Source organism: Rhododendron vialii, chromosome 13a (genome assembly GCF_030253575.1).
Source record: "Rhododendron vialii isolate Sample 1 chromosome 13a, ASM3025357v1".
Taxonomy (NCBI): Eukaryota; Viridiplantae; Streptophyta; class Magnoliopsida; order Ericales; family Ericaceae; genus Rhododendron; species Rhododendron vialii.
Window position 1 is genome coordinate 19558276 of NC_080569.1, and position 14520 is coordinate 19572795.

A 14520-nucleotide genomic window follows, 5' to 3' on the forward strand; every position below is an offset into this window, starting at 1 on the left:
TTAACTATTGTGAGGGAAAAAGATATTTAAAATTGAATGGATATGAGCAGTAAAAGGCTCACGGGGAAGTGGTAATGATTCAAACCGTGCCTTGGTCTATTGTTCAATTCATTACCTATTTGAACTGATTGGATATGAGTAGTAAAAGGCTCACGGGGAAGTGGTAATGATTCAAAGCCTGAAGTTTTCTGTTTCTCTCTTCAAACGACGAAAAGATAGGAAAAAAGGGAGGTTAAATGGACACACATGCATACACCAGAGCACTCATTCTCATGACACAGCAAATAAAACTCTAGGGGAAAAGGGAGGTTATCTATTGTTCACTTCAACTATGACAGAGCAATTTCAATCTCCCGTCTCAATTCCATTTGCATGAGGCATTTTTACAAACACCTTGAATGCATTAAACTAAGGAACATGCTCTTACTAAGACCACCGCTCAAAGTATGAAAATAAGGAACGACCCACGCTGCAAAGTGTCCCAATTACCAGCTATACAATTTTTACGATTATGATCTCAAACTTTGGTATTGCAAATTTCAGTAATTTAGGACGTTTTCCAACATTCATGCACTTACAGAAGTATAATGGGCTTCACCAATATTCCTTCACCATGATAGACGCTGTCTCAGAAAAAAATTAAGTTGAGAATCCAATTCGTTTCCAATTAAGTTGGAAAAAAATTAAGATTCCTCTTGGTCGTTTAATGTTTAATTTTTGAATACAACTTCGATTAGACTATGACACCCCCAAAATCATATTAAAGTAGAGAATCCAATTTCCAATTAAGAATCGGTTGAAAGCATGAGAATACAACTTATGGAATCGTTAGGTTACCTGGAATCATATTAGAGCACGGAGATAACAGCGGAGGTGCGGCGGTGGGGGAGGCGGTGGCAGAGGGGGAAGGCGGCAGAGAGAGAGAGAGAGACGGGGAAGGCGGCAGAGAGAGAGAAAGAGACGGGGAAGGCGGCAGAGAGAGACATGGAGAGAGGGAGGCGTATACGGATACGAGGTATTTGTGTGATTAGAAATTGCTCAAAAAAGGATAAATATTTACGGGCCAACCATTGAACAACCAACGGTCTAGATTTATAGAAGGGACAAATCTGAGCATTGGTTGTCTTTTGGATTCAAACCCAATTCTATCTTATTATATAGATTATCAAAAATCATAACCAATACTTTGGTTCCTAAGTCTTGTCTGGCTAAACCTTTTTATTCTTATGGTAATTAAACCTAGGTGTATAAGACCTAACCTTAACTGTTTAAGCTCATTGAAGCTTTTCTGAGTAATCATTTCTAAGATTTCTAATTGATCTTCTGTTGTAACATTGACTGGTTTTTCATGGTAACTATTATAAGTTCTAACACCTCGATTGAAGAAATTCTGTGACCTATATAGCACTGTCGGGTCTAATAATTCTAAAATGTGGTTTTTGAATCTGTCTAACTGAACATCTGGGTCTATAATTCCTTCTATCCTATTTTCTTCTACTGGTTATTTTCCAAATACTTTGTTTAGCAAAGGAATTCCACTAACCTTAGTTTTACTGCTGGATGCCATTATTGGGTTCCTGAAGATTGAGGAATCTCTGGTTTCTTTCCTTTATTTTGATCTGAAGTACCAAATATGTTATAATAAAAGGTATGGTTTTGTAAAAGTCTATTAGATCTTTTGGGTTCTAAGTGTCCCGTTGAGGCTGAAAGACTAATTTGGTTTATTTTAGAAGTTAGGACTTCTAAAGCTTTATCCTCCTGGAGTTTTTCTACTTTGATAGATAATTAATCTAACTTGTCTGATGTTTCTGCTATTCTATGGCTAAGACTTATCAAAAGCTCAATAATCGTGTTATTTTGTTTGATAACAGTCTCTTCTGTTTTGCCTGTTGGCTTGAAACTGGAAAATCCGATGGGATCTGGTTGGATTCTTCCTGAATTTTCTAACGCTATTTTATAAAACAAATTATCATAACTATTCATTCTTCATTGGCTAATTTCTTAACTTCTTCTAAAAGGACTTATATTTTCTGAAGTTTACTATCTAACTCTAACTTGACTTGGACTGAGTTTTGCTTAATCCATTCAACTTCAAATTTAAGGCTTTCCACTAAATTTCTAGTTTTTGTTTCTATATCCTTTGGCTGGGTAGTATCTAGTATACTGGTCAGATCTATTATATCCCGTTTACAAGGTAATTTGTCTGATATTATGAGCTGTTTTTCTTCTAATTTACTAATTCTTCTTAAAATCTCTGAATACAGATCTTTGAAATAGTCTAAATTTCCTGGCTGATTATTAAATCTAAATCTGTTAATATTTTCTAAGATCTGGGTAGTTTGCTCAAGAGATTTTTTCGAAAATTCTTCAAACTGACTTCTGGTTACTATGTTACCACTAACCTCTAGGCTAAATCTTTTTTCTAAACTACTGCTAAGTTGCTCTACTAACTGGAAATCTATTTTAATCTAGATACTCTGCCTCAACTGTTGAGATCTAATTTCATTTAAACTATGACTAATTGCTCTTATTAAGTCATCGACCATAACAAACTAAGCAAATAAGAAACTTTAATCTGGCTACTTGAATTAACAAATAGTACTGGGGGCTCTGATACCAAATTTTAAACAGACTGTGTTATTTTTAAACTGACTGGTCATAATTAAAAATGCAAAAATAAAGATAATAATGGTGCAAGAAAGAAAGGGGGTCCTAGCTATAAATATTTAAATTTTTTGGCAAAGTGTATAAAAGGCACTGTAATTTATTTATAAGATATAGAATGTTATGGTCTGAACTGTAATTTTTACACCACTTTACACATAGGATCGAGATGAATTTCGGGATTTCTGGTCGTTACTTAAAGCAATTTTGTATCGGAAATGCTAACCAGTGCAATATAGCACCGGATAAAAGTACTGTTTTGCAATCAATTTTCCAAACTTTCCTCTGACAAATGGATGGGACAGAAACAACAAACCATTCGACAACTTTCGAAGAATTACACCTTTAACCCATTTTTTTATTTTACATTTCTTATTTACCCCAAGTTTCTTCTTTTTCTTTTTCTTTTTTAACAACTCTTTCTTTAAGAGAGCATGTACACCAATAAATAGGTAAAATATCTCATGAACATTGCCACCTTGTTCATTTCATATTTTGTTTTTGTTTTGTTTTCTAATCATTACCCTATTTCTTCAATTATTATTTTGCCATCTCTCTCTATTTCTCTCTACTCATTTGTAACGCCCCAATTTTTTTGGAAGCAATATAAAATAAAATCTTAAGAAAATTTGCTAAATAAATATAATTTTCCAAAATAAAGTTTAGCTGTTACAGTCACAAGATAAATTTACTAATTCAAAATACATTAACTTCAGAGCTGACTCTAGGCTTGATACAAATCCGAAGCATACTCGATCTTCGTTCTTGATATTATTTCTATGTCGAACTGCAGCATCTTTGAATCCTCTCCATTGAATTCTTGCGCCCTCTGGCAAATTGATCGCCGAAGCAAATGATTTGCCAAGATACAGACGTATCCGTGAGTAATAAATCACTCAGTAGAATAATCCAACCCAACCACCCCTCTTACTTTACAGCTAGCAAGTAATAGGATAATAAAGATGCGAAAAGCAGAATAAGGATTTACAAACACCAATTTATTACTATTCATTATTCTAATGTGAAATCTAAGATCCCTCCGCGAGATCTTTCCTCCCCCAACCGCTAGCCATGCTCGGTCCCATGAGGTCACTTCCCTTTGCTGTCGCAGATACACCTAAGTTATATACTGAGTGTGCACCCTAATAACTACAACAAGGGGAAAGCTTATCATGCCTGAATCACAGCTAGGGTTCGCCTATCTTATATACCACTTCACAATCATCACTGGACTCTTGCCAGTCTATCAATTCATCACTGGACTCCCGCCAGTTTCAATCTCATCACAAATCTCATCACATCTCAAAATCACGTCTGCAGGCAATCTAAAAATAAAACTTTCCAAATTCTCCATTACCTAGCATCGTCTAGGTGAATTCTATTCGCATACCACCCCATGTTTCTAGGGTCCAATCTAGCATTTCGAAACAAGAATCGGTGCAATATGCAATTAAAATGAATAATAATTAAAACAAACTACAAGCAAAGCAATCACTCAACCTTTTATGAATGGGCCGTTGCCCTTAGTCTTGTATGGCCATGATGATAATAAGTAAGAGCTTTTTTAAAAAAAATATTTTTCTAGGCTCTCATTAATTATTTCTAAGTAATTAGATTAATTAAAAACTAATTAAATGCGTTAATTAGGTAAAAATATTAAAATAATTAACATGACCTGAATAAGAGTCCTAGAGGTCCTATGCGTTGAGTGTCAAAAGTTGAGTTCGGAGAGTCGCGGAATTTATTTAAATAAAGACGTTAAATAAAGTGGCCGAAAGTGAAGTAAATAGATAATAAATAATTTACTAATTAAAATATGTTGAGGTTAACAAAATTTCATCTTCGGAATGTAGGGAGTCTAAATAAAATTACTCGGGCATTAATAATAAGGTTTATAAGGTCATAAAGAATTTTTGATTGGAAACGCTATAGAAATAACAATAAATAGTAAATTAAATAAAAAAATATTAATTTAACAAGATATCATCTTTGAGATGCAAGGAGTCTAGAAAAAATTAGTTTGGGTGTTAAAACGTTGTTTGGAAGGTCGTAAAGATTTTTCGTTTGTAAACTTTGATAGATAACTAATAAATAATTTAATAAATAGATAATTGAATAAAAAAATATGATCTTAACAAGTTATGATCTTTGAGGTGTGAAAAGTTTATGAAAAATAGTCCGGGTGTCAAAAATGATGTTCGGAAGATCGCAAAGTTGTTTCGAAACGTTTAAAACCAACTCAATCTACCAGATAAATTAAACGGATATAACTAATATATTTTATACTAATATGATATTACACTGTAAGAAAATAATATTAGATCAGAAGTTTTTAATAATATTAATATCAGAAAGATTGTAAAATAAATATCATAAGGATCATCTTCTTCATAAATAATTACAAATAAAGTGTCGGGCTCAAACATAATATCAAATTGGTGAATACGGCAGAAAACGCGCAGTGAACTATATTTTTTTTTTGTTCGGAACATAGGCCTAAGTATATAAACACTTAATATACTTGAAAAAGAGGTTGGATAGGATTATAGTACCTTGATTGGGTTGAATTGAATTAAAAACGAAACTTGAATTTTTGGAGGAGGTGACTTCGGTTTCTTTAATGGGGAGACTTTGGGACCAAATTGGACGATGCTTGGTGATACTAGGAGTTATGGGAAGAGTTTGGAATGATCGAATTGGATTTCGGTCGGGTCTTGGTACAAAACCCACTTTTCTCTCTGTTTCTTTCTCTCTCTAAAACTCCATGGATTGGAGCTCCGTTTTCTTCTGTTTTTCTCTTCTTTTCTAGTCGATGGAGTGTGGGAAATATTGTGGTATTTTCGTGGGTCAATGGGTTGGGGTATTTATAGGAGAATTTTGGTGGAAGAGGATAAGAGTAAATTTAATGGAGTTGGGTTCATGGGATTTGGAATGGACGAATTAGGCTTGGTTTTAGGGTCAGGAAGGAAGTAGAGACTGAATAGGAGACAGAGAGACGGAAGGAGTTTGAGGTGAGGGAGGAGAAGGAGTGTGCATGCACGCATGTGTGTGTAGGAAAAATTTAAAAAGAATGCATGTATATATTGCATGCATAATTGTATTTAAAAAAAAAGAATTGCATTAAGGAAAATAATTGTAATAATATTATATTTAGGAAAAAAAATTGGGTCAAAAATCCAAGTCGTTACATCATTACTCATCTCTTCAATCATTACTCTATTTCTTTTTCCATCCACTACCAAAACTAAAATACCAAAAAATGCAAAACGAACATAGCCGCACATATTTTTAATTTAGCTATCAACTTTTTTTTTTCACAACTAAATCAACATTATCTATTTTACCTAACACCAGTTAAAAGATATATTTTTTGTCTGCTAAATTTTTTAATCTAAAAAAAATTTAGCACTCCAAATTTAAAGAGTCGTGATTAATTTTTGTTTCTAGAACTCTCATAATTAAATATCTGCTCTCATAATTAAGTATCTGTTTTTTATTTGGGATCCAATAGAGCAGATAATTGATTATTAGAGACAAATTAATCCTGACCTTTTACGATAAATCGATCAGAAAAATAAGATATTTGCACCGGTTCAAATGAATTCAAAACTGGAGCATTTAAATTTTTTTTAGACTGTTTATATATCAAAAATGAATTCAGACTCTTATTTTTCTCATCGATTTATCTTAAAGGGTCATGATTAATTTTTTTCTCATTACAAAAAAAAGTATATTTGCTGACGAAATAATAAGATTTTCGTTACCAAAAGTTACTATAAGTGACGAAAAAATAAGATTTTCGTCAAAAAAAATGACTTTCGGAGACAACCTATAGGTGACACACCTTTTGGTGACGAAAATCTTGTTTCGTCACTTATAGTAAAAATTAAATTTCGGTCACCATTTTTTTCGTTAGCAAATATATTTTTTCTTGTAGTGCCTATAGGACTCCCATAATCAAGTATCTACTCTACTGAATCCCAAATAAAGAGCATATACTTAATTATGAGAGTTCTAAGGACAAAAATTAATCACGACTCTTTAAAATTGGTTAAAATTAAACCGACAAAAAATGTATATTTTAATTGGTGTAAGGTAAAATAGATAATGTTGGTGTAGTTATGAAGGAAAAAGTTGATAGCTAAACTAAAAATATGCAATGTTCATGAGATATTTTACCTATTTATTGGTGTACATACTCTCTTAAAGAAGGAGCTGCTAAAAAGAAAAAAGAAAAATAAGAAACTTGGGGTAAGTAAGAAATGTAAAATAAAGAAAATGGGTTAAAGGTGTAATTCTTTGAAAGGTCCGGTTTCGCCTAATGAAAATGCTGGATTAGTTTTTCGTTTTTAGACTGTGTTCTACTAACTAAAATAAAATAAGTACTTATTTTTTGAATTAAATGTGATATATGGTTAGAGAATGATTTGTCTCGTAAAACAAAAAATAAGTACTCAAAAATAAGAAACTTAGCAAAATGAGACCTATTCTAATAATTCATTGTCAAGACAAATCAATAATTCACTTAACGCAAAAGTAACAAATGAAAAAAAAAATTGAGTAACAAAAATAATCCGGCTTTCTTTATGGTATAAAGACATAAAAGGTAGTGAAAAATTATTCTTTCAAATTTTTTCTTTTTAATAATTTTTTGAGTCTTTATAATACTTTTTTACTTTTAAAATTTTATTTATCAAAACGAGTGATTAATTCACAAATTTTGGCACAAATTTGATAGGACTTTAAAGAAAGAGAATTAGAAAACACTAACAAAAGGACAATAAAAATTTAGCTGAAATGAGAATCAACGATAAAATGAAGAGTGAAATATTAAAACACATGTGGACAATTTGGGTGATGAAGGAGAAAGGCAAATTTTTTTTTTAATTAGCACTTCATTTTTTGGAGTTAAGACGTGAAGACCCACAATTCAGATTGGAGAAAATGGTGATGGGGTCAATTTTGTCATTTCCCTTCACAACATACATCACTTCAGGCTATCTTCAGCATAGGGGAGAGAAAGGCTGCCCTTGCATTTGAACTGACAAGAAAGGACTGCCCTATTAAGCGCGTGGAAGACACTTTGGACTGTCCTTTGGGCTCCTAGAATTTGCCATATATATAGGGTGTTATTTAGACATTTAAATACTATATTCGTTTTGGGTCTCAAAATTCAACATCTCTCTTTATGCACAGTCTCTAATCAGTTTTCTCTTTAATTATTACTCTTGTTTTTTTTTTATCTCTCTCTACTTATTACCCAAAAAAACATCTCTTAAAACCTAAACCAAATAAACTATCAAATTCCAGAACCTTGAAATTTCAAAATATTTATTCATAGTTCGGCCCCCCGTATTTAAGAAATCTTGGTTCCGTCTTGGACTCAATACAAAAATAGAGATTTGTCTTTCATTTCTACGTTTCACTTCTCATTCTATATTGGGTAAATTTCACTAACCTTTCTAGAGGTTTCTGATAAAAGCAGAGGCCTCCCTTACTTTTTCTAAAATATCTCTCACCTCCCTTTCTTTCTTTCTTTTTTTTTTCCGATAATATACAACTTCCCCCTTCTGTTAACTTTTCCTCCATACACCATTAATTTTCTGAGAAATGACGAGAGTGCCCTCTATTTCTTCACAACTCTGCACCATCATCACCCAAAAATGAAAACTGAAACTAAGGGCCATAACAGACATGCTAACTGCACAGAAAAAGTGCACAGATTTTTGTGTACAGATCACGGTATGGAGTCTACTATGGGTCCAACACAAACAATCTGAGCTGTTCATTAAATGTAAAATATCTTTTTAAAGGTTCTCATAAAAAGTTAGCTCAATCCGATGCCTATACATACTCGATCCAATCATCTAACTTTTCATTCAAATTTCAAGATAGTGCTAAGTTAGATTATTAGACTGTGTATCTATAGGTATCGGATTGAACAGATATTTTGCGAAAACCCTTAAAAAATATTTTATATTTAATGAATGGCTTGGATCGTTTGTGTCAGACCCATAGTAGGCCACCAAACCGTGACTTTGTGCACAAAATATGTTCACTTTGTTTGTGCAGTTAGACAAAACAACAAAACATAATACGTAGAACAACAATAGGCTAACTCAAAAATTGTGATGAAAAGCTAAACAAAAACTCATAAAAAATAAATAATACCGGAAAAAACCCAGAGCAATAATAGATGAAGAACTTAGGCTAACATATCTATGTTCGGAGAGTCTCCGACACCAGTACATTACTTCGAACAAAGTGTCGATAATATATAAACGCTAAGTTTTTCTTTAGTTGGAGGCCTCAGACCATTTATATATATATATATATATATAAAGAACATCATTCTAACAACAAATTAAACTGATCAAATATCAATTAGTAATACCTAATTAAAACATATGTATCTTTTAAAAATATGTTCGATCCAATGTGCCCAGCTCATCTTTTTAAAGATAAATGTTCTTTGACTAGGTAGAGATTGGTAGTTGATCAATATGATATATATTTGATGTTTTGACGAAGGTGAATAATTTAGATAATCAAAATAGGTCCATTAACATGAACAAACCGCACCGTGCAGACTGCATGCACTAAGAAGCGTGATTCATACACAATTTCATCGTTCATGTTTACATGGCATGCATGGTGGCAACCAAATGAAATTAGAAACACACGCATGAATTTCCAATACTAGCTAGAACGGAAAGAAAAAACGAAAGAAAAAAAAAATACAGAAAAAGACTAAAAGAAGGGTGGAAAGATCAAAACTTAAGGTTTTACTATTACAAGTTGGTTATTGATCTGCAAAGCTCTCTTTGATCCTTAAAGCTTAAGCAGAGCCACTCAACCTCAAACTCCTCAACTACCAAAGCTGCATTGGAGGATAACCTAGAAGGTCAATTCTGTTATTACAAGTTAAGTTTGATGAGGATGATCAGTCACTGCAAGTGGAAGGTATTGGGTTGTTTAGCTTGAGCAAGCATCTGGACAACTTCCCTCATGGTTGGTCTCTCCACACTGTGCTCTTGAACGCACAGCATTGCAACAAAGAACACCTGCATTGCTTCATCTACCGGCACATTTTTCAGTCTCTCATCGAGTATCTTTACCACCCCTTCTTTGCTCCAATTTGTCTTGATTTTCGTCCATTGGACAATATCCATCCCATCTTCTCCAAAATCACCCACTGGTCTACGCCCCGTTATAAGCTCCAGGAGTACCACTCCAAAGCTATAAACGTCGCTCCTCTCGTCGACTTTCAACGTGTAAGCGTATTCTGCCGCACAGAGGCATTAGATAGTAAGGCTTATATGATATGATGATATATAACTATGATTGCATTAGAAAGAAATACTAATGGAAAAAATGCTAAAAATATATTGCATACAGGTATAAAATTTGATGCAGGGTGTCTATTGATGATTGGTGTGGGATATCGCATAACAATGCCAAGCGACGGGTTAGTAGGTTTCGAATTGAATATGGATAAGAATAAAGAAATCCACTGAAGAATATGGATGAGAATAAAGAAATCCACCTCATCATGATCAGAGGGAAAGTAACAACCTGTGTAAATTAAATTAAATAAGGATCGAGTACGATTCATGCTTTAGGAAGGGCTTTGGAAAAATAACAGTTCCATTTCCACATACATGTTTCTCTTTCTAGGGCTTAGGGAAAAGTAAAGCTGAGATCACAATGGATTCTTTCTCGAGGGGTTGGTTATGCTTTGGATTCACGTTCCCCTTTTCTCCTATGGTTTTTTTTTTTTTTTTTAATGAGTTTTGAGTCAAAAGGGAATTCTGATTGGTTAGAATGAACAGGCCGGAGACAGGATAATTGGTTTCCTAGTAGAAAATTAAAGCTAAGGTTCACCAAGCCAACCATATGTGTGAGTGAGCAAAAGAAAAAGCTGAAGAGGGAATTTTCCTTAAAGTTAGTGGAGGTGTTACCCTTCTTGGACTCCACATGACTCTCTTTACCACTTTGGTCCAAAGTCACGTACAGTATATATACTTTTACTTTCTTTTCTTTATGGTAAACAAAAGGAGTGGGAAGAGAAGCTAGCTTGCTCACTATAACAAGGTGGGATAGAAACAGTGACAGTATATACTACTACTACTACTTTATAACCATCTATCGTCTGTTTTAGCCACGGAACTCAAGAAGATCACCAAATTTAAAAACTACTGATTCAAACCATGATTTAAGTGTGAGTTAATTCACCAAAGGGAAAGAAGAAGAAAAAGGTAGCAATGGGAACAGTTTTGATAGCTCGTTATTCAATCTAAATTAATCCAAGATACCAATCCCACTCTCTACTAGTAGGGGCTCAAGCTCAACTAAAACCGAGACAAAGAACTGTATGGACTGGTAACTAATTTCGGGGCAACATTTCTTGTGCAATGGAAAGAAGTTTTCAAGTAAAAAGGATCAGCTTGTTAACCATATTGTGGAGAAGCCAGGTAAAGTTATATTGCTAGCATTGAGTTTTGCGAGGAACTATGAATTGAATTAGTTTGGTTGGTTGCAAAAGAAGGAAGTACTTACCTGGAGCAATATAGCCATAGGAGCCAGCAATTGCAGACATGCACTCTGAGGTTCCAGAGTTCTGCAAGAACTTAGCCAGTCCGAAATCAGCAACATGAGCCTCGAAATCAGAGTTGAGTAATATGTTGTTGGATTTGACATCGCGATGGAGTATCAAAGGGGAGCAATCATGGTGCAAGTAACAAATCCCTTTCGCCGCCTCAATGCCTATTTTCAGCCTCGTATCCCACAAAAGATACATACCCCTCTTCCCATGAAGTACTTCACCTAAGCTTCCGTTTGGCAAGTACTCGTACACCAGCAAATTTGTCTCTTTGTTTGAACAAAATGCCAGTAACCGAACGATGTTCCTATGCCGAATCCTGCCCAGTGTCTTTATTTCTGCTGAGAGACCGTTATCATGAGAAGATCCTTTGCTTATCCCCAACAACTTCTTCACTGCTATGTTCTCTCCGTTTGGCATTTCTCCTCTATAAACAACCCCGGCTCCGCCTCTCCCTATTATATTGTTCTCCTTCAAGCATTCCAATATGTCATTGCTTCCAAATTCCAGCTTTTGGAATGTGGTGAGCTTCCATGTATTGGAATTCTTTCGTACCCTTCGGGTCTTGATAATTGCCAAGGCAGCAAACACCAATGAACAAATTAAAAGTCCCAAAGCGAACATAAGCTTGTATTCCCCGGAGACCTTTGATTTGTTGACATTGTTTTGCTTGTCAACTCGTATTGGTGAGGTTGCTGAGTCGTTGCATGGACTCAAGTAGAATCCACAGAGTTGAGGGTTGCCAATAAATGAAGTGGAGTTGAAGACTGAATACTGGCCGGTTTCAGGTATTGGTCCGGAGAAGTTATTGTGTGAGAAATCTGCTGATGTTAGGCTTTTCATCAACCCAATTTCCTTGGGAAGGCTCTGGTTCAAATGGTTCCAAGAGATATTCAAGTAATTTAGAATGTGAATTTGAGCAATTTGATCTGGGATTGGGCCTGAGAGCTGATTTTGGCTCAAATCTAAGTAAGTCAGCATAAGACAATTACTAATCTCAGCTGGGATTTGTCCAGAGAAGTTGTTTCTACTCATATCTAACTTGAATATGTTTTTTAACCTCCCTATATCGGATGGTATATCCCCTATGAAGCGATTCCCGTTTAACAGCAGGATATTCAAGCTAGAAAAATTTCCAATAGAAGCAGGAAGTGAACCTGATAACCGATTGTTTGCTAGATTCAGCTGGCCGAGTTTCATAGGTAACTCGCTCCTCTGTTGCTCAAGTTGGCCAGTGAGATAGTTGTTCTGTAGTTCCACGAGTGAGAGCTGAGGCAAGTAAAGGAACCCGTTCGGTATCGACCCACTTAAATAATTCTGCCCAATACGAACTCTTGAAAGAGTATCACATTTACCCAGATCCTTGGGTAGAGGCCCGAAAAGGAAATTATTGAGCAAAATCAAGATCGTCAGCCTCCTTCCAGAACAGAGAAATTTAGGTACTAATCCCGTGAGCTTATTCGTAGAAAGATCGATTTCCTTCAGGTTACCGTTCTGTCCAAGCATCGATGGAATGGACCCGGTGAAATTGTTCTGCCAAAGTTTCAACACTTCCAAATTGGGCAACTCAGCAAGGACGCGGGGAATCTCCCCGTGGAACTTGTTGAGGAACAAGTTCAAGAGGGTGAGCTCCTTTAGGCCTGAGAATAACTCGACCGGGATCTCTCCCGTGAGCCCGTTGTTTGAAAGATCAAAAGACTTTAAGGTTGTCAGATTGGCTAGTTCTGATGGGATTGACCCATTGAGTTGATTAGTTTGTAAAAAGAGTGTGTCAAGCTTGTTTAGATTGCCCAATTCTGGTGGTATTGGTCCTTTCAACCCACAGCTCGAAAGGTCTAAACGAACCAAATTTACCAAGTTACCCAATTCTGCTGGGATTCCACCATCGAACAGATTGTAATAACCCAAGTGAAGCTGGTTCAGGTTAGTAAGGTTACTGAGCTGTTTCGGTATATAACCAACCAAGTTGTTCCCCGCCAATGATAAGTAATCGAGATTCTCCAGGCTACCGTAGACAGGAGGGATTTTGCCCGAGAAGTAATTCCCGCCGAAGTCCAAATGCTTCAGCTTGGAAAGATCGGTAACACCCAATGGGAGTGAACCAGAGAACTCGTTGTTGTACGCGTCGAGAACTACTAGCTTCTTCAACTTGGAGAATTGCCAGTTGAGACTCCCATTGAACTGGTTATTGGAAATGTTGAGGAACTGAAGGCGAACTAGCTTGTGAATATCAACCGGGAAAGTACCGGAGAGGCTGTTCCCGGAGACAGAGAGATTTACGAGGGTGTGAATATCGCTGATTGCGGGCGATAGATAGCCAGAAATGTTGTAGTTGGATATATCGAGCGAAAGGATTGATGTGTTCTTGGCGTCACATTTGATGCCAGTCCAAGTGCAGAGTGACTTGTAGTTTGAAACATTCCAGCTAGTTAGACAAGAGTCTTCGGGAGGTTCGAATGCTTGTTTGAGAGAGAGAAGGATTGTGGCCTGCCGCCTTAGGAACAGATTATGCAAAGATGAAGAATCAGAAGATGGAACGAATACGAAGAGGAGGAGAGAAGTGATGAAGACAAGTTTTGCAACAGAAGCAGCTGCCATTGGAAGGAGTACTTTTTTTTAATTTCGAGAATTTAGAAGGTAGGTTGTACTGAACAAGATTTGTTTGAAGCTGCAGCCATTTTTAAAAGAAATCAATTCAAATGTAATGAGCTGCTGCCACAGAGATGATAGAGAGGAAGGGAGAGAGATCCTTGGATGCTTTTGATATGCCTATGGGACTTTGGGCTCTCGTTTTTTAACTAGTTGCTTTCTTGTTTTTTTTAACTTTATTTATATTGTGGTTTTCATCTTTTACTTTCTATAAAGAAAGAAAAGCAAAAAGCAATGTTTGTGCATAAAGATGCATTCCAATGGACCGTTTTGTTCGATCCAGATTCAGATATCCATTACTTTTCATTGAATTTACTTTGATGTATGTCCATTGGGTCCGGTTCTTATTTCTGAATTTATCAAGAAAAATCAAATTTTGCAGAGTTCAATAGTTGTTGAGATTCTTGATCCAACAAAACACATCAACCACGTGGGGGGGAAAAAAAAAAAAAGGCAAATAAATTAGCCTTATTGCCTCATTCATTTATTTTGGGAAACTTACTTTATAAGTTGCTTGAGGATTTTTTTTTCTTAAGAATTCTTCGGGGGAAAAAAATGATCGACCTTCCATTTACTTTGAAAAAAAGAAAAGAAAGGAGGTGTTA

The 14520-nt window shown here is 35.4% G+C and overlaps 1 protein-coding gene across 1 annotated transcript; it reads right to left on the bottom strand.

The window, feature by feature from the left end:
- Positions 1-9233: 9233 nt before the first annotated feature.
- LOC131313333 (leucine-rich repeat receptor-like serine/threonine-protein kinase BAM3) lies at positions 9234-14066 on the bottom strand. The gene is made up of 2 exons (XM_058341588.1): positions 11224-14066; positions 9234-9949 (listed from the first exon to the last, which is right to left on the bottom strand). Exons 1-2 carry the CDS (start codon positions 13862-13864, stop codon positions 9612-9614), a joined length of 2979 nt encoding a protein of 992 aa, XP_058197571.1. The 5' UTR covers positions 13865-14066; the 3' UTR covers positions 9234-9611.
- Between the last annotated feature and the right edge of the window lie 454 nt (positions 14067-14520).

Bases quoted from the DNA above. Each gene is read 5' to 3' on its own strand.
- LOC131313333 (XM_058341588.1), bottom strand. From the start codon at position 13,864: ATGGCAGCTGCTTCTGTTGCAAAACTTGTCTTCATCACTTCTCTCCTC. The intron at 9,950-11,223 runs GTAAGTACTTCC...TCTGTGCGGCAG, and splicing joins CTATGGCTATATTGCTCCAG to AATACGCTTACACGTTGAAA.